This window comes from Sinocyclocheilus grahami, unplaced genomic scaffold (genome assembly GCF_001515645.1).
Source record: "Sinocyclocheilus grahami isolate Dianchi unplaced genomic scaffold, SAMN03320097.WGS_v1.1 scaffold1699.1, whole genome shotgun sequence".
NCBI classification, from domain to species: Eukaryota; Metazoa; Chordata; class Actinopteri; order Cypriniformes; family Cyprinidae; genus Sinocyclocheilus; species Sinocyclocheilus grahami.
The window spans coordinates 125,137-146,263 of NW_015506878.1; the positions used below are offsets into that span (position 1 = coordinate 125,137).

Here is a 21,127-nt window from a genome sequence, read left to right on the forward strand (position 1 = left end):
ATAAGCTTTCCATTGATGTATGGTTTGTTATGATAGGACAACATTTGGCTGAGATACAACTATTTGAATATCTGGAATCTGAGGGTGGAAAAAAATCGCCTTTAAAATTGTCCAAATGAAGTCTTTAGTAACACATATTACTAATGATAAATAATTTTTTTATTTATGATAAATGATAAATACATAGATAAATACTATGATAAATACATAGATTTATTTATGGTAGGACATTTACAAAATATTTTCATGGAACATGATCTTTACTTAATATCCTAATGATTTTTAGCATAAAAGAAAAATCAATAATTTTGAGCCATACAATGTATTGTTGGCTATTGCTACAAATATACAGGGTCACATTATTTTAGCAGTGAAGAACACAAAGGAATGAGAGTTTTCCATATGCTAAACAAATCAACATATAGATCTGAATGTACGCAGCTGTCACTGAATGAATTACCCGCTATTTAATTGATCAAGGCATGTTATATTTATTTTCATACTTACACAGCATAACAGAGATCGGTGCTCTTGTGAAACCTGTCATGATATATGAAGAAAAAATATTTTACATTTTTCTCCTAAACGTTTTTTTGGGTCAGTGAGAACAAACCTGTAAATTCTAATCATGACCAACCAACCAACCAAATAAATAAATAAATACTCACATGTATGAAAGGAAGCCATTGTCAACTTTTGACTTTCTGGTGTGTTTATCTTCATCTAAAAGCCAGTTCAGAGGACAAGGTTCCCTTACAGTTTAGAGGGGAAAAAACTAATTAACTTTGCCGACTTCGGTTTCTATCTTCTTTTTTTGTCAAGCATTTCATATTTCCACTGCATTTATGAATTTAAGTGTAATATATATATATAAATGCGAAGAGTATGATTTGTTTATTGTCAAAGCAAGGATGAATGGATTCTATTAGATATTATAAGTGACATAAGCGATCATATATGAATCATCTTGTAATCACAAGCAGTTTCCCAAAAACATCACTCATGAAAATTGGTGTATTTAAGGACTTAAAGTAATACGAGTCCTGAACTGGTCAAAGCCCAACTTACTCAACTAACTACACACAGATCACAGTCACAGAATATCTTACCTGATATAAGCTGATATACAGTGATCCTCACCCACACAACTGACTGAAGAAAATGTTGTAATTTTGTGTGTGCTGAGATGTTAATTGATATGTTATCTGTTCATCATTCAGTCCACTGTTTCCTTCTCACATTCAAATTCAAATACAAATGTAATCCTAACAATAGTTCACATCCAATTCCTATGGAGTGTATTTTCAGTGACCTTTTAAGTTTTGTTGAGGTTTTTTGTCATTTTTTTACCCAATGACTCCACGTGGACTGTGATGGTTGCTGTAATGTTGGCAGCTGCTTGGTTCCCCTATAAAATCGCGTTAGAAATTGTGTTCCCCCTGGGGCCCTCCTGGACCGTGTGGCCCCATGAAATTGTGTGGTTTGCATGGTGCCTAAACACGCACCTGTTTTTGCTGCTCATGGACAGTGACGCTGACTCTGAGTAGCAAAGTACAGACAACACATTGTAAAACTTTTCACTGTTAAGTTGCAGTAATTACCTGGCAGCAGCTTCACCTGCAAAGCAATTATTATTTTTAGTTTTTTTAGTACAGTGTAGTAAAATTGTCCTGTAAATTAATGGTAAAATACCAGCACATTTACCTGCAATGTAAGAAATTGTGCTGTAAAAATTCAATTACTGGCAACTGTGGATGTCAGTAGTGACCTGTTAATTTACAGCTCTCAGCCGTTAATTTACAGCTCTCATTATTTACACGATGTTACTAAATACCACGGAAGTTAACTCATTTTATTTGGGAAACTGACTGCTTCAAACCCTTCAAGTTTAAAGGGGTCATATGACGTTGCTAAAAAGAACATTATGTTATGTAGTGCAATGTGTTTATGCGGTTTAAGGTTTAAAAACACATTATTTTCCATATAATGTACATTATTGTTTCTCCTCTATGCCCCGTCTTTCTGAAACGCATCAATTTTTACAAAGCTCATCGTTCTAAAAAAGCGAGGTGTGCTCTGATTGGCCAGCTATCCAGTGCGTTGTGATTGGCTGAATGCCTCAAGCGTGTGACGGAAATGTTACGCCCCTCACTATACTGTGGTGCCGTCTCTCAGCAGGACGCAACTCAGTCCAGCTGCTCTGCTCGTGCACATCCCATCATCGGTTCTCTTTTAGCAGTTGAGTCAATGTACTGTTAGGAGTAACTGAATAACTCGGGATATTGGTTTATTTCGCGGCAGAGGGAATGTCAGGCACGTTTATAAACCGAATAATTTACGTAATTTGTGGATTAGTGCGTACTGGAGACGCGAACCGTTTTAAACGATTCAGTTCGATTTGGTGAACTGGTTTGACCGGTTCACTAAGAAGATCCGGTTAAATAGAACGATTTGTTCGCGATCCGGACATCACTAGATGAGACAAAACCAATGAAACCCATTACAAACGAGGCATTTGTTGCTTCCAGTAGGGACATAATTACTGATTATAATGACTTATACTGTCTTTTTACGTGTTGCGTTGCGTATCGCACTGCGTAAACATAAAACCATGTCTGCATTTGTAATCGGAGAAACAACAAACAACAAGCCTACTCTACACTGCTCAAAACTCATGTTTGAATCATCATTGGCAAATTATTTAAATATAAAAAACGTACTTACAGGCTGTGAGTTAGAAGCGCCAGACTGTCCTTGCAAATTTGGAACTGCCCAACTTTATAGAAACAGCCTTTGTGTCACAGACGCATTAGGCTACTGGTTCAGGAAATAGTCCTCATCCATCCTCCATAAAATGCGCAGCACATATCTGAATATTTGGATTGAACTGTTCTGGAACAGTGTTACAAATACAACTTAACCACTGATTTCTAGTTGTGTCCTCTTTTGGAAGGCCAAACAAAGTAGTTTCGCTTTCACAACGAAACACACAGTGACTCCACAACATGGCAGTGGCGGCAACAGCGAGAATAAAAGTTACGCATTCTTTCTTTGAGTGAACATTTGGGCGGCGTTATGCAAATCTTCCCACATCGTGACGTAGGCATGTGGGGGCGTGTTAGAACGAGCCATTTTAGGAGGGTGTGGTTGACTCTTAACTTTTATAAAGAATATCTCTCTGGATTTGAGACTTTAGTCTTTGCAACTTTACAGATTTTCTTTATGCACCAAGAGCTTGTAACACTTCAAAGAGAAAGGAAAAATTGAAATTGCATCATATGACCCCTTTAAAAACTTAAGGCCCGAACACACCAAGAGCAATAACTATAACTATATGTGGGTGTGCATTTTATGCACTACTAAAGAGGCTCAAACACTGCCAGGCATCTAAACAAGGGGTTCTTTATTTCTGACAGCATATGCAAAAGCGAATGCGTATGCGTATGCAAAAGGCTTATGACGCTGCATTAAGACCCAAGGTTTCCAATTGTAGGATGGTGTATAAATGAAACTTATACAACAGGGTTTTTAAAACAACAACATCAACAGATCTGTTTCCCAATTGTATAAAAGAACAAACCAAATAATACAGGCTTCAAGTAATTCTCATTTTCACAGAAATCACTTTGGACCAATTTGCCCCAATTTCCCCTTTTCTAGATTTACAATGACTTCCACACAGTTTCCAAAAATAAAACAAAGTACAAAGGAACTTGGTGTGAGTACTTAAACCCCAGATAAACAACGGTTGTGGCTTATGATGCTTTCTAAAGGAAGAACAAAGCATACACGTATTATTAAAGATACATTCTCATAAGTCACTTACAAGTGTTGATCAGATAAATCCAGGTAAATCCATTTCACACTCTGCACATTACCATTAACATTACTATTATTATCTTCATCTCCTAGAACAGATTATTAATTAACCCAAATTAACATTGACATCAAAACAGTACACAACTAGTAAACCATTTCCTCTGAGTGTACATACACATTCACCAAAAAGAATGAAATAAATATCACTCACTCTGTGACATGCTGCACCGCCTTAGAAATTCACTGTCACCTCATATGCACCCTCACATACCTTCGATCTCCGCTCTAATATTATTTTACTAAATGAGAAAGAAGTTTGGTTTACTTTCACTTCCACATCAAAATATAAATTACATAAAAAAACACTTAATGATCATGATTAAATATCACTCACGCTCAATCTCAGTCACAGCGGCCTGCACGATTCCTTCTCGTGGAAATCCGTGTGATCGTGGACTGCTCCAACCAGGCTAACACCAAACCAAGGGTTTCCTTGGTTCTTTAATAAAACAACCGGTATTATCTCCCAACATATGCACTTCAGCTCATGCGTGCTCCAGAAAAACAGAACAGCAAAAAACAAAAACCCTTCCTTTTTTCAGCTCTCGCGCTGCGCAGATACATGAGAGTGCCCTTTGAAGGTGGACAGGCACGACCACAGGCTCTTATTATTATTACTACTTGTTTAATTTTTTTCCTGTTTACACTCTCCCCTGCCAACATAAGTCAACATCCGCGTGGACTTCCCTTTTACCCACCCACAGTACTTTTTAGTTTTTCAGATGTATACATCACCATGCCTGCCAAAACTTGAGGCAAAATCACTGGGCTGAAGGACACAGCATTACAAGCGGTCTTGCGCAGGCTGTATGGGTTACTGTGTATACCCGCCGTCTGCCTTTGAGACCGACATGGCACTGGGGCAGGTAGTCTTGGCTCAACTGGGGTAGCCAAGCTACTCCTGTCGGCAGGAACTGGACACTTCCCAACAGCATCTGGAACCAAGTCTACAGGTACCACCTCCACGCCATCGCCTCCTTTACCTACATCTCTCCAATGCAGTTAGTGTTTCATCAGCACTCTCTCGTTCTTCAACCTCAGGTGCAATCAAATCATCTACCTGTGAACTGTATCGTTCCATAATTTCATCCACTGAAGGTACTGACTGCTTTTTTTCACAGTACGCCAAGTCTCCTCCACAACTACACACTCGACATCCAAAGACACTGACATCCTTTCATCCAAAGGGCCGACAAATTTTGCAGGGCGTACTTTGCTACGTGGGGCTGGCACTGGGGTTGGTAGTGGACAAGGTTGCAGATGCAACCTATGGACTCTTCTTTGCACACCACCTCCGTCTGGTTCCACCACATATGTAGTTCTTTCACTTCGTAGACCTGTGGTGCCCATGCATCCTGAATCTTATTTCTCCCTGCTGTACGGTGCCTCAAGTACACTTGCTGTCCAACAGCGATTCCCAGGCGATACACCACACTCTCATGCTTGGCATTCCGTTCCGCTGCTTTTTTCTCCACATACTCTCTCGCTCTAGCATGGGCATCTTGAAATCGCTCCCTGTGAAGCCAGAAAAGGTGTCCAGGATGCCCGAATCTTAGGCCGCGGCAACTTAGCATGCACGCAACGTTGAAAATTTTTCACCCATGTGTCTACCGCTTCATTTATCCCTGCCCAATAGTACCTTGGTCTGAGCAAGCTCAGTGTTCTCTCAAATCCCTGGTGCCCCATTTGGTCATGGACACTCTGTAGCACCGGCTCAACCAAGCAGGTTGGAAGTAACAGCTGTTGACACTCTCATAGGAATGCATCATCAATTACTCGATACAATAATCCTTCATCTTCCTTGATCTTATCCCACTGTTGAGCAATGACCGCACTTGCCAGGGCAATCCCCTTCTCTCACGGGCAGAGGTCCCATCTGGTACACCAAAACTGCTTCAGTTAGATTCAGGAAAGGATCTGCATTTGAAGGCTACAAAGCTCCTTCTTAGTATACCCAGGTAATACTGACGTGCGGATGAGCTCAAACGTCACCCGAATCTGCTGCTTCAAATAAATTATCCACCCACCATCCGCCCGCACTTATATTTTCCCCTAATTTAGATATCCGCCTTGACCCACACCCAATTGTCACATTACAATGATTCTAATTCTTAGTTTTGCATGATGATATGATTAATAGATGGTTCATTTTTAACAGCAGATTCAGTGATGTTAGAGCTGATCTGTGCATCACTGCACACGTCTGCGGTGCATTATGGCCTCCGACATGACCCCCGGAGCTGATCGTGGCCACTCTAGTCAATGCTTGTGTTTATACCAGCCACGGCACGCTTCAGAAGTGGCTCTCTGTGCTGTTTTGCTAAAGATAGGTGCCTAGTCTATTTTTGACAGATGCCGCATCCAAGCTACACACAATAACAAAAATACGAAATTCGTGTGATCGTGGACTGCTCTAACTGCTCAGCAACCAGGCTAACACCAAACCGAGGGTTTCCTCGGTTCTTTAAGAAAACAACTGGTGTTATCTCCCAACCTTCGCACTTCAGCTAACACTTTCTCCAGAAAAACAGAACTGAAAAATAAACAAAAACCCTTCCTTTTATCAGCTCTCATGCTGTGCTACGCAGATGCATGGAGGTGGATCGGCATGACCGCAGGCTGTTATTAATATTACTACTTGTTTAATTTTTTCCTGGTTACATATATTTGTGTCCACACCAGCAAACAATAACTCTCCATTTTAAGGTCACACACTGCACAGTAGAGCCCTGTGTGGAACTGTTTTCTTAATCCTACTCCTGAATTTCTTACCATTACAGCCCGCACCCGCATCGTGTGTAATTCACACCCATCCGCTCACACAAACATTCTAATATTGTATATAATTTTCGTACATCAGGGAGACGCTATTAACATGAGGGTATTGAAATTGCTTTTGAATGAGTGCTTGCTGTTCACTTTCACTTTTGATTTCGTGATCACGCACACTCTGTGTAAAGGGAGCACATCTTACAAGATAAGATATTTGTCAATATGCTCAGGATCTGTTTAGCAGCAAATCCTTCCCCAATGTTAGTCATCCCTCCTTACACTCGACCCGTGATCAGTCAAATCTTACTTCTGCAGCTCGTATATGGATTCAGGGTTGTCATAGGTTCACTCAACGCTGTGTAGCTATGACACAACGAGAACACCCTTTGGGCATGCCGATTGTCTGAAACCCATATAGAATCATGCAAATTCAATGGCTGATGGGGCGGGCACCACCTTGACGTCACGAGCGTCACTATACTAGCGAGCACGCCATCCGCTCCTCAGATTTTCATTCCTTCAGAAGCAGTCATTTAGCACTTCAGAAGCAATTTATCTGACTCGTATTTATTCAAGTTTCTCTTTGCACTCTTGACCACATTCATTGGAACTTCATTTCTCCTTGCAGTGAAGTGCTATGGAATTTCGCTGCTGCCAGCCACCGTGCTTTCACTTTATCGCGAGCGTTGACCCGCAAGGTATGTGTGCTAAATGTTTGGGCCCCCTCATGGAAGTCACACCCTCTCCTCCCAACTAAGCCGTATAGGGCAACTTCCGTTCTCATCTGAAGGTCCTACATGGCGGCTGGCCAGGCAGGTACGACACTTCACACCATGGCCATCCTTCGGGCTTATGTCCTGAAGGAGATGGATGAGGAAGAGGGTCTGACCCCGGAAGTGGTCAAAGAGCTCTGTAGGGCTACGGACCTGGCGCTGCGTGCAACTAAGCACACTGCGTGAGCGGTTGGGCATACAATTTCGGGGTTGGTGGCTGCCGAGCACCACCTCTGGCTAAATCTCATGGAGATATGTGAGAAGGAGAAAGTTTTTCTCCTTGACGCCCCCATCTCGCAGTCAGGATTGATAGGCGAGGTGGTTAGCTCAGTGGTGGACAAATTCTGCACTGACTCAGTCAGACTCAGTTAGCTGCCCTTAAAGGGAACCCCGGGTATTAAGACTTGTATGGCTTAAAATAACGTAAATGATGTCATTTACTGAAAAATGTAGTAGAAAAGTTAAAAAATCCACATCGTCTTTTGCTTATTTTGGACTGTGGGGGGCGCCATTATTTCGATGACGTCAAATGGTTGCACTTGGTGAGCTACTGGCGCTACCTGTTGCTATTTTGACACAACTCGTAATATAAAACACGGATATGATGCCACATTGTGCGGCTTTTGGCTGTAATTTTCAGTCGAAGGGCAACAAGATCAGCGATGTAAGTCTTCACAGCTTTCCTAGGTATTAAGACTTGTATGGCTTAAAATAACGTAAAGGATGTCTGTTAATGAAAAATGTAGTAGAAACTACATGAAAGATTTACGTTAGTTAAAAAATCCACATCGTCTTTTGCTTATTTTGGACTGTGGGGGGCGCCATTATTTCGATGACGTCAAATGGTTGCACTTGGTGAGCTACTGGCGCTACCTGTTGCTATTTTGACACAACTCGTAATATAAAACACGGATATGATGCCACATTGTGCGGCTTTTGGCTGTAATTTTCAGTCGAAGGGCAACAAGATCAGCGATGTAAGTCTTCACAGCTTTCCTAGTGACAAGAAGAGGAGAAAAGAATGGGAAGATGCCTGTGGACGAATACAACTTCCCAAAGATCCGCGTCTGTGTTCTCGCCACTTTAGCCCTGATGCCTTTGAAGTCTTTAGTAGACCATAGCTAATGAAAGAACTTACATGTGCTGACGGATTTAAATGTAGACTTAAACCAAATGCTGTACCATCGATTTTCCCCCACAAGGAGTCTAAACGCACCCAGATATCGAGTGAAATCTGCGCTGAGAAATGACAGAAACAAGAAACGCTAGATGCTATCCTGGTAGGATGTAAACATGATGCCGTAGCCACAGAAGGAGAAAGTTCAAGCTTATTCGTGGAGGAGCCGGACAATTCGTCAGTTTCACTGCAGTCAGTAAGTGTACAGTGTTATTCAGTTATGGTTGATGCAACAACGCAGACGGATGTTGACAAGTGTGACGCAGCAGTACAGTGTTCAGTGGATGTGGGTGACTCGGTTAACACGGACCATATTTACAGTGGGGCAAAAAAGTATTTAGTCAGCCACCAATTGTGCAAGTTCTCCCACTTAAAAAGATGAGAGAGGCCTGTAATTTTCGTCATAGGTATACCTCAACTATGAGAGACAAAATGAGAAAAAAAATCCAGAAAATCACATTGTAGGATTTTTAAAGAATTAATTGGTAAATTCCTCGGTAAAATAAGTATTTGGTCACCTACAAACAAGCGAGATTTCTGGCCCTCACAGACCTGTAACTTCTTCTTTAAGAGGCTCCTCTGTCCTCCACTCGTTACCTGTATTAATGGCATCTGTTTGAACTCGTTATCAGTATAAAAGACACCTGTCCACAACCTCAAACAGTCACACTCCAAACTCCACCATGGTCAGTCCCAGGATCTGTTCTTTTCAGATAATGAATTTAGTGAGGGAAGTCAACCACAAGATATACAGTCTGATTCAGAATACAATGCAAGTTCAACTGAGCCTTCTCAAAGAATCTCAAACTTCAAACGACAGCCATAAAGACAGGCTGTTTGTTGTTTTTGAGGAACAGTTAGAAAAATTACTACAGCGTTGTATAAAGTGTGGCTCTTTGATTGCCATGGAGGATATGAAGGAGATGGAAAATGAAGGATCACAGCTGACTCTGGAGCTCACGTGTGCTAATGGCTGTAGATACAGATGTGCCGTCTCAGCCTACTGTCAGCGGTACCAAGGGTGTTGGAAACCTGCTATTGGCAGCGTCTGTGTTTTTCAGTGGCATTCACTTTGCTAAATTTGAACGGTTTTGTAAGAACATGAACCTCAAAACAATAAGCGAAGACACATACACAACACTTAGGAAGAAGTATGTGTTCCCAGCTATTGAGAAGACATGGGCCAAAGAACAGAATGCAGTGTTGAGCAGTATGAAGTCAAGAGAAGTTGTCCTCTGTGGAGATGGCCGGTGTGACTCTCCCGGTCATTGTGCCAAATACTGCACCTACACTTTTATAGATGTGGAGAGTCAAAAAGTTGCAGACTTCAAAGTGATAAGCTGCACCCAGGTTTCAAGCTCTAATGCCATGGAGATCAAAGGTTTTAAGGAAGCTCTTAAATCCATAGAAGAAAATGGAGTGAGGGTCTCTACCATTTCCACGGACAGGCACCCACAAATTGTCAAAGAAATGAGGGCCAGTAACCCAGAAAAACACCATGAATTTGACCCCTGGCATGTGGCAAAAGGAGTGTCGAAAAAACTGGCCATTGCTCCCTTGATGAGCTGACCGAGAGAACGAAGCTTTGGTTGATTCCAGGATCTGAAGCCCACAAAGCACTGGTGAGGACTGTTAAAGACAAGCGACTTTTGAAAGACCTGGACCACCTGACAAAGTGCATCCACACTACAACACTAGAGGTATGTTTAGTAGTTTTAAACCGTGTTACAGAGGTTGCGTCTAAAAATTATTTTGTAGTATTTTTCACACACAATTTAACATTTTTACATATTTGTTTCAGGTGTACCACTCCATGTACCTCAAATACCTTCCGAAGATAACACATTTTGGATATGATGTGATGATCCATGCTTGCTGCTCTGGATCATAACAATGCAAACAGGGAACAGGTGAGTGTACTATTGACACAGCTCTCCTTTTTAAGCACTACCGTCTAGCCATGATTTGAGTCCCTTGTTGTTTAGAATAGCAATCTGACCTCTGACACTTTAATTTAGTTTTGATGCCATATTTCCCATTATCACAATGATGCTTAGTCAGCAATGTTCTGCTGGAAACTTGAGGCACAGCCATATAACAGGTGAACAATGGCTGCAGCTTGATTTACTGGACAAGACCGGTGGCTGTTAAAAAGGACTATGGCTACATGACGGCAATGGTGCCAGATGTTCTCTCCTCTGTGACAGATTTAAAGCCGAGCATGGACATGACACTAGACAGAACACACATCATGGCACCACAACAAAGACCATCCAGATCACAGATCATATTTCAGACACAGCAGTTTTCACGTTTCAAGTAGCTGCATCTATACAAACACATTGCATACACACCAGCATTCTTCTCTGTTAGTTGAGTCATATCAACGGGACTTCTCTCCAACCCCAACTCTAACAAGAACCTGGATGATTGAGGATCTTCACAATCCAGCATTTTTCAAATCAACAAACTTTTATTTTAAATTTATTTTGTACAAAGTTTACATTGTTTGATAATTCCTGTACATAACTCATTCTGTTGATGAAATGTTTTGTAAATCTGAAAAATACAAGAGCTTAAAAATCACCAGTCTCTACATCGGTCTCAATATCTACATCTTCGAACCCTGCATAGATTCCATCTGGTTCAGAGTAGATGTTTCTTATTTTGTTAACTGCACATGATGGAATGACTCTGCGGATTCTTCTGCCCAGCCTGCCATGCATCCACCATGTGAACTGACGATATGAAGCATATCTGTAAGACCTAAAAACAGGTTTTGGAACATTTATACTAACAAGTTATTAAACAGTTATGTTGCCTTAACCTTTAAAATTACAGAGGCCTCTAGACAAAGTACTTATGTTCAATTTGACTATCTTCTTAGACTGTGAAGTCAGTCTCATGGTTTACAAAGGTAAGCTGAATCTACACATCCTTCTGTTCTCCACTGTCTGAAATTACTATACTCTGTACGCAATAGGGAAAGCAAAACTTAAAATCACATAAGGAAACCAGGCTACAAAAGGTTTTCATCGAATAACCCTTATGTCTTCTACATCATGATAAAAGTAGTGGACAAAAACATGCACAAAATAATACAATACAGACTATTAGGTGACATTTCATTCATTTTAATGTTGGTCAGAAAAAATACAAATTACCAGTAATGTAACATTATTCCATGAAACATTTTATGCAAGTACCCACAGCTGTTAGTCATTTCATGCAAAATATCACAGCTGGATAGCAAAAGAGTTTAAAATTTACAACTATTTACATGATTTTAAATGTAAAGTTAAACGCGAGGGTTGATGTACAGACTTGCTTATTTGTCACCTGGTTCCGATTCGGCAAGTCGGCACTCTCCCTGTCATGGAGACTGACGAGGGCAGCCCATAACACATCTCGATTGAGACAGACTGCCTCAAAGCTTGTGTGTGCTGTGATGCACGGGATATCTGTAATAGCATAAAATCAGTAGCATCTTAACATGTTTCACTGTGTAATGCATTCAGGTGACATAGACGATTTTTACACGCTATAATCATACAACTAAAGTTGGATCCATAAACTTACCTGGAACAGCTACAGCGAAAAATTGTAGCGCCTTACAGCAAACGCTCTCCTTCTCGGTCAGCATCGGCAAGCAATAGCCACAGAGACACCATCCATTTTGCCCCACTCTCGCCTCATAAACCCTCCGATAGTCTTCGTTTTGATTAATTTGATATTGAACGTCTTCAATGTTTTCATCCTCACTAATTCCGTGCTCTGGCTCAAATTGAAAAGGATGAACAGATGACATTTTTTGTAACATAGCAGAATCAAAATAACGAAGTAGTTATCCGTGCAACCATTTGACGTCACAGCCCAGAATGCACTGCAATGTCAACAAAAATGGCAGCCTACTACTACCGATTTTTTTAATTAATTTTATAAGAACTAAGACATATTTTGTTAATTGTATATGATATTTCTATACTTTGGGGCAACTGTAATCTATTAAGCCATACAAGTCTTAGTACCCAGGGATCCCTTTAAGTAGTTCATGCCCAGGAGGGACCGAGAGTCTTCTAAGGGTGTACTCACACTAGGCACAGTTGCCTTGAACCGAGCGCGATTGTCCCCCCTCCCTAATAGATTTATTATTTATAATTATCTAATACATGCAGCACAATCAAGTGAAAATTGTTGCATGGAATAATGGAAGTGCTAATGTTGACAGAGTAATTAACAGCTTTACTCACAAACTACAATACCTGTTCATCAATAAGGTGAGAACCAGCCCCATTATAAATCTAAATATACTTGATTTAATTCAAATAATTGAAAAGTGTACTGTAGTAGTAGTAATAATAGAAGATGTTTGCGGTCATAATGATGACAGTAGCGCACACAAAATAGTAGCTGTTCCATGCTCCGGCACGGTTAGCATTCTCACACTGCATAACCCTGCATACTGTGCCCGAGCCCAACTGAACCATGCTCTGGCCCACCACTTCCAAGCGAGCCAGGGACAGCTAAACGAACCACGCCCGGACGCAGTATGGAGCAATCACACTAGTCAAACGAACCGGGCTTTGGGGGTCAAACACGCTCGGGCACGGTTCAGATCACCTAGTGTGAGTGCACCCTAACTCTGCCTCCTTGCCCAGAGATCACGCCGCACTCAGGAGGGAGCCATTCAGCAGGAGTGACGACTCGGCACGTCCCCCACCTTTTACGGTTTGGGGTGCTTGTGGTCATTCCTTGACCCGTCAGCACCCGCATAAGCAGGTTGAGTTGAAGTGCTCAGATAAACTGGTTCTCCCTATGTCACCTGGCACCTCTGGGGATATAAGCTTTTGCTCACACGTGGCCGGATGCGAGTTTGTACGCGTTTCCCCCAATCAAGTTGATTCCGGAGGTCTTGTGCAGGGTAAGGGAATGCGGAGTCCGCCTCCTGTTGATAGTCCCGTTCTGGCCATCCCAGACATGGTTTTTGAAACTGGTCTCCCTTCTAGAGCACACCCCATGGGAAATTTTCCAATCAGGAAAGACTTGCTGTCTCAAATCCAGGACAGGATCTGGCACCTTCAGCCCGAGATTTGGAAGCTATGGGTGTGGCCGATCGGCTGTGACATCTGGTCTTCCTGCAGATATTCAGGAAAGCATTGATAAAACTAGGGCTCCTTCTACTAGGTGGCTTTTTTCTTCCAAATGGAAGGTTTTTGAGTCATGGTGTGTGGCTCATGCAGTGGACCAGCTGCCCGATTGTTTCAGTGCTGAAGTTCCTGCAGGAGAAGTTTGCAGCTGGAGTGGCTGCTACCACTTTGAGAGTTTGTATGGCAGCTATGCCTGCTCGCAGGGATAAGGATGATGTCCCCCTAGGCAGACATTGTTTGATCTGTTTGTTCATGCATGGGGTTAGGCGTTTGAGCCTAGCGTACCCGGTCCGTGTTCCTTCCTGTGACTTGTCTGTTGTCCTATAGGGTTTATTGGAGCCGCACGTTTGGGCCTTTGGAGTCAGCTCCTGAACAGATTCTGACTCTTAAGGTGACACTCCTGTTAGCGTTGGCTTCTATCAAACCGGTAGGGGATTTGCAGGCTCTCACTGTTAGCAAGTCATGCATAGAGTTTGCTCCGGGCCTTGTTATGGTATTCCTACGGCCCGGACCCGGTTATTTCCCCAAGGTTTTGTCCACATCATTTCACTCACAGGTGGTTGTTATTCTCCTTTCGTCCCCCTCCTTTTGCTTTAGTTGAGGATGAGAGGCTTCACCTGCTCTGCGCTGATCGAGCTTTGAAGCTCTGTGTGGACTACTCTGGCCAATGGCGCAAGTCCTCCCAATTGTTGGTGTGTTTTGGTACTGGCCGCAGGGGACTTGCTGCATCGAAACATAGGATTTCTCATTGTGTAAGGGCAGAGGTGTAAAATCCAGGTTCAGATAGTAAAAGTCCTCCACAGTATTTTGTTCCAATCACCTGGATTTGCTAATTAGCACAGTTTTTCAGCCAGGAGAATAATCTATTAAGCCTTTGTGAGGAGTTATTAGTCTAAAGTTTCTAATTATAATAGCTCTTTGATTAGGATCCAACAGTGTAATAACTTAAGAACTTTAAAAAGCATGATAAGTCACAAGCATTTTGAACTGCTGTGTCATTTAAAAACCAAAGAGAAACATCAAGAATCAGTGTATGAATCTCAACAATGGTTACAATCAAAAGCTTCATGCTGCAATGCATGCTGGGTACCTAGTCTCTGTGCAGTGAGTGCACTTTGACCTCACATTAGTATGAGCACACATTGAGGGCGCTGTGAGGTTACACTTGTAGCTCACGCTGACCTCACATTGTGACCTCATCACGAGTATCCTGGGAGCTCATGGTGACATCACTGTGAGATCAAATGTTTGACTGTGTAACACTCTAATGAGCGTTAGTTGACATGTAGGTGCAACATCACTTACATTGTCAACAATGTTCAAAGGGGGCCATCAAAATAAAGTTCTACATGCCTCCTGTAAGACTTCAAACAAAAACAACCACAAGCGAGACTTTAACATCAAACTTTATCCTGCAGCCAGGTGAGTGTTTCAGAATTTGACAGCATCACCTTCATTTAATCACAGGTAATTCCCTATCAGATTTTGTGTCTGTTTTAACTCAATGTGGACTATGATGGTTGCTGTAACATTGCCAGTGATTGAATATTGATCATTAGTCAGTCTATTACGTGGTCAGTTTAACACATTTTGTAACAAAAATCCATTAAAATAATACAGGAAATCCTGAATGTGAACTGAACAAAAGCAAAATGCAATTCATGTTTTAATACAAAATTCAAGCCAAGTGAAAATACAGATTCTTTTAAGACATTAGCTGTTCATTTATTTATTTATCTTTTAAGTTTAGTTTTATGCATAAATTCACTAAAACCTGTCTTTCTGTGTGTATATTAGATCAGATAGCAGAAATGTCACAAAAGTCCAGAGCTGCTTTATTTCCTTCTAATCAAATGAACTTCAAAACAACAACTCACCGTTCGCTACCGTGGCCATCAGGAACCAGACCGACAGACACACACACCACAACCAGAGCAACCACATATCCAATCACACACAGGAATCCACTGCTAAGCACCTCCCTCTTTTTGGAGCTGATCTGTGATAGGTTCTTCACACAGATGAAGAGCAGCACAGCTTCAATGAGAATCCACACAAAGCCGGAGAGAAAGAGGAAGTGCAGAAGGCCTGAGATCACGGCACACAACACCTGGAGACCATGAGAGATGGTTATGATGATTCTCAGTGAGGCTGTGCTGAGCTGTAGGGCTCCTTCATCATTCTCACCTGCTGAGGCCGTATGAAGCTCAGGAACCGCTGCGTGAGCAGGAACAGAAGGTGAGCCAGCAGAAGACTGATGCAGATGTTGATTCGAGCCACATTACTCACTCCAGGACTCCACAGACAAAGGGCAAAGGTCAACAGGGCCAAACTGAAGAACACCAGCCCCACGATCACACACACCAAATTCAACACATCCAGCAGTGGGTCGCTCTGAGAAAACATGTAAGAGAACATGAGTGCCAAATCTGTGCTTTTCTGCAGTGTTCACTGGAAATGTTCTGTACCTCTGGTGGGCGGCTGGTTTGCATGATGAGAGCGAATGTGGACAGATGATCACAGGAACACACAGTGTAGCTGCTGCTGGTCTCTAAAACAGAACAACCATCTACAATCCACTCACTGATATTCCAACCCGATCTCATGAAAGTGCGTATAAATAGTACGCCAAATAAAAACGAAAACTCGTGGTATTGATACGCAAAAATGGACTTTGGCGTGTATATGCTACGTGATGGGTAGGTTTAGGGTTGTGGGGTAGATGCGTATCATATGCACGCCAAAGTCCATTTTTGCGTATCAATATCACGAGTTTTCGTTTTTATTTGGCGTACCATTTATACGCATTTTCATGAGACCGGGCTCGATATTCCAGTACACACAGGACAGAGAACCACTGGGATCAAACTCCTGAAAAAGATGAAGAAAATATCAGAACACTGAATATTAGATGTTTCCAGATGTTCATCAGTTCTCAGGTTGGAAAAACACATTTCAGTTTCTCACTCTGATGTGTTTTAGGGTGAAGTTGACTGGTTTACACAGTGTAGCTGCTGCTGGTCTCTAAAACAGAACAACCATCTACAATCCACTCACTGATATTCCAACCCGATCTCATGAAAGTGCGTATAAATAGTACGCCAAATAAAAACGAAAACTCGTGGTATTGATACGCAAAAATGGACTTTGGCGTGTATATGCTACGTGATGGGTAGGTTTAGGGTTGTGGGGTAGATGCGTATCATATGCACGCCAAAGTCCATTTTTGCGTATCAATATCACGAGTTTTCGTTTTTATTTGGCGTACCATTTATACGCATTTTCATGAGACCGGGCTCGATATTCCAGTACACACAGGACAGAGAACCACTGGGATCAAACTCCTGAAAAAGATGAAGAAAATATCAGAACACTGAATATTAGATGTTTTCAGATGTTCATCAGTTCTCAGGTTTGACAAAAACACATTTCAGTCTCTCACTCTGATTTACACAGTTTAGTGTTGGTGGTTTTGGGAAGAGTAGCTGAGATCACAGTGGACATCATGGTTTTAATCGTGTTGTTTGATGTGTGTAAGAAGTCTGGCTTCAGTAGATTCTCCATCGAGTTGTAGCTCATGAACGCCACAGCTGCTGATCCTGTGTGACAGAAACAGAAGCTTACATAAAACACTATGTAAAAACAGTAATACATGTGGTTTAGTGGTAATGGTATGACGTCTCAATTTTTTTAAACATTTGACATACTTCCACTGTTGTTCTTGGCGATCCCAATGAGATCGATGTTGTAAGGATGGTTTCCCTACAGTGGTTCAGGCTGTAGGATTGCCAAATGACTAAAGAAACGTTATCAGCACAATGGTATAAAATTGTACATTTCTAGTCTATTACCACCCACTGCCACTTATACCAACGACGGAAATAAGCGCAGTTAGAATAGCTAAATATGTGGGAGCGCATTGCCATTGAGGGACTATTGTATTGCAATAGGTAGCACTTTAATATTAACCTTGAATCAAGACGAGTTAGCTCATAATTAATAATTGAAATGGTTTAATAATATTTTATGGTTACACTTGAATTGGTTACAAAATAGATGAGGGATGGTAAAACATGAACAATTAATTGTACCCAGCATGTATGGAAAATATTACCTGAGAGAGAGAGGGCAGAGCCCCAAGAAGAGAGAGGCAGCAAAGGAAAGAGCAAAGCAAAAGAGGTAGCAAAGGAAAGCACGAGAGCAACAGTTGCAATCTTCTTTTATCCCTTCCTTGACCAAGTGACTAAAAACCAAATGTGAGACATTCAAACTTGTAACACATATACCTTTGTCTTTTGTGCAAATGCTACACGAAATGAGGGACCAAACAGACCAATCCTACTCATGAGTCAGGTGTATTAAATATAATTACCAAGCATATAAAAATACAATGTGACACACACATCTTACAATGTCCACAGAAGAATTTGTCGTGTCAAGTCGAGGGATTTTATAGAAGGTGACCTGTGGTCCAACCATGAAGACTTGACCCTCTGATTAAACACAAACAAGCAGTTATGTGCTATAGTAATTTATGTTTGTCTCTTTTTATGAAAGTCCAATTCAATCATTCAATTTGCACACAAGACAAAGAAAATTACTATTGACTATTGTTGTAATTTCTCTGATGTAGTTTAAACCCTTCATGTCAAATTTTAATCTGCTAACTGCATAGATGTAAATGAAAGGGCTATTAACTATTAGGTCATCTGTGTTCAAAGATCAGGTATCAGTATACTGTACACTGAAGTACTCAAGTGCGGCAAATCTCAAATGTGCGAAATGTCCTTAAAATCCAACACTGTAACTGATTACCACCATAAACTGCACTGATTTTTTGTTTTTATTTTATTGTTGATTGTTTAATGCTCAAGGCAGCAAATATTCACCAACATATTGTGCCATGAACTTTTCACTGTAAGTTAACCTGTGTTTAATGTTGCATTTTTTTTCTTTAAGACACAACCTGTCCTTGTCCACATGACAGGATTTCTGTTTTCTCATAAAAGTTTATAACTCTACACAATTAAATTTAATTAAATTAATGTAGCTCCATTTGCTGCTGTCTGTCCCACCGCTGCTGTCTAGACTAAATAAAGTCACGGGCATCATATATAATCTGAGTTTCATTATCAATAATAATTATGTCTTCACTCACCTACAGCAGCAAGAGTAAAACTGACACTGTCACTTGTGTCTGTCGGCTTCACTAATGTAGAGATGAGTTTCTCACTGGCTTTTAAAACACGGTTTCCATAGGAGGCTAGTTCAATTGGGTTTTCAGTTGAAGATGACTCTAAAATCTTCTCTGAAGCGTTGAAGACCATATTCAAAATGTTTTTCACAGTCTAATTTATTAATTAGAAAAAAATACAGTTATTGCACAAAGAAATATCAACAGAGCCCATACTGCCACATCAATTATTGTAACCAACACCGATTTGATTATTTGATCATTTTTCTCCTGAGGACTTACATTCAAAGGAAGCAGTGTGATGTTCTCGATCTGCTCAAGAAGATTTTGAAAACATCCTCCACAGGTCTGACTCTGAAATCACAGTCGAGTTTTATATGGTAAATAAGACTGTGATTTTAATCATGTTTTGCAATTAATAGTAAACAAAAACCATCAGCAATAAACAGGAAAGCACATTCATATTTCAAATATCTGCTACTTTTTTATCGCACTGCTCTTTGGACTATTATTAATAGAAGCTGTGAGTCCAACTCTAAAACTTCAATTTCTGAAACTCAACCTACGTTGCATTCTTCCATTAGCGTTATATTTATACCTGCAATGACACAAAACAGCATGAAGGCAATAAAACTAAATAGCTAAATTATATATATATATATAATTTGACTATTTTTTGTCTTTTTGAAGCTGCATTCAAAATATACTTGGCTCAAAAATCTGAAGGGGCACTGTTGAAATTGGTATTTTGGCTGGGCCCCCCCTCTGGTCTAGAGCCCTGGGCACGTGCGTTAATCTGTCCCTGGGAAAAATAATCAAATGATTGTCAGTATATTAAATCTGTGCATTTGGTCTTAAAGTGACAGCAGCCTAATAAACCTACTGCTGTCTCTGTCATTAAGAAAATGAGAGAATCATTAACTGCTCTTCTCTGAATAACTTTAGTATCTTTGATAAGAATCAGTGTATATTAAATTCATGCAGTAAAGACTATGCACAGACTACGTGTTTTATTTTTGATTTACATTCGACTATTCAATTATTCAATTTCTGTATAGTAGGCAACATTATTTCATTTGCATCTTTTGCTATTGTATTTGACATATTGTTTGCAAATTCTTCTTTTTTATTACTGTTTGTTGACAGTTAAACTGATCTGAAAGAAGGCGTTTGAAATCATATTAAAATGTGCACACAGGAATCTATATAAGATTTCTGACCTTAAGTATCCAATTTCAGGATTTGATTCGATTTTTGATTCCCAACCCTACATCTGACCGCAAATCAATTCTAAAAGTTTTTGAGGAAATAAGAACCAACATTTAAAGACAAGAAAAATACTTATTTTTATGAAAGGTGGAAGCTGTTGTCACATTTGACAGTCAAGTGTATTTCTCTTTATCCACAAACCAGTTCAGAGGACAAATTTATTGGTAGAAATTGATCACTAGTTTTTTTTTTTTTTTTACTTCCCGACATTCCCCTCTTAACTTCCTCAATAAAATGGACATTTCGAGTCTCGTCCATCCCTCAAACACTGTTTATTAGACTAATGTTGTAAAAATAACCGAAAATGCGTACATACAGTTCTATGGGTTATCTATGTTTAAATACAGAAATGCTGTGGAAGATGGTATGATTTCAAACTGAGGTATTCCTCTGAAATCAGGGTCAGTCTGTTATGGAGCTTTTTTCATTTGTGGTCATGGGGGAAAAACATGTTTACAAATACAGTTATTATTATCATTTATTATTTTGTTTATTGAGATATTTGTAACAAAAATGCTTTAATTAAAATAATACAGGAAAATCTAGTCATTAAAAAAAATAAACCTCAAGACACATGACAATAAAGATTAACTTTAATTGTGACATCGGCTGTTCTTTTAGTTATTTTAAGAGTTTAGTTTTAAATGTACTGTATATAACAAAACCCATAAGAGACCTGTGGTCCTCCATCCTGAAAAATATATTTATATGTTGTATAAGGCATATACATAAAGTGATATACTGTAAACCTTTTCCTTACAGAAGAAACAGCTTTCTGAGCTCAATAAAGAAAAATAAAATTGTGCAAGATTTACAAATTCATATCTTTGCAACTAAAAAAAAAATGATGAAGCCATACAATGTTAATTGATTTTCCTTTACCATGCATACATGAAATAGTTTTTTAGGTTTTCCT

At 40.4% G+C, this 21,127-nt stretch overlaps 1 protein-coding gene across 1 annotated transcript in view; it reads right to left on the minus strand.

The window, feature by feature from the left end:
* LOC107572107 (adhesion G protein-coupled receptor E3-like) overlaps nt 1-19,523 on the minus strand; it is a 34,028-nt gene extending 14,505 nt beyond the window's left edge. Inside the window, exons 1-11 of the mRNA XM_016258520.1 lie at nt 19,509-19,523; nt 19,225-19,296; nt 18,907-19,096; nt 18,162-18,241; nt 17,456-17,492; nt 17,201-17,347; nt 16,716-16,759; nt 16,573-16,619; nt 16,217-16,331; nt 15,936-16,142; nt 15,626-15,858 (exon numbers count right to left, since the gene is read on the minus strand). Coding sequence (XP_016114006.1) covers nt 15,626-15,858; nt 15,936-16,142; nt 16,217-16,331; nt 16,573-16,619; nt 16,716-16,759; nt 17,201-17,347; nt 17,456-17,492; nt 18,162-18,241; nt 18,907-19,096; nt 19,225-19,296; nt 19,509-19,523 — 1,187 coding nt within the window. The remainder of the gene's footprint in view (nt 1-15,625; nt 15,859-15,935; nt 16,143-16,216; nt 16,332-16,572; nt 16,620-16,715; nt 16,760-17,200; nt 17,348-17,455; nt 17,493-18,161; nt 18,242-18,906; nt 19,097-19,224; nt 19,297-19,508) is intronic.
* Between the last annotated feature and the right edge of the window lie 1,604 nt (nt 19,524-21,127).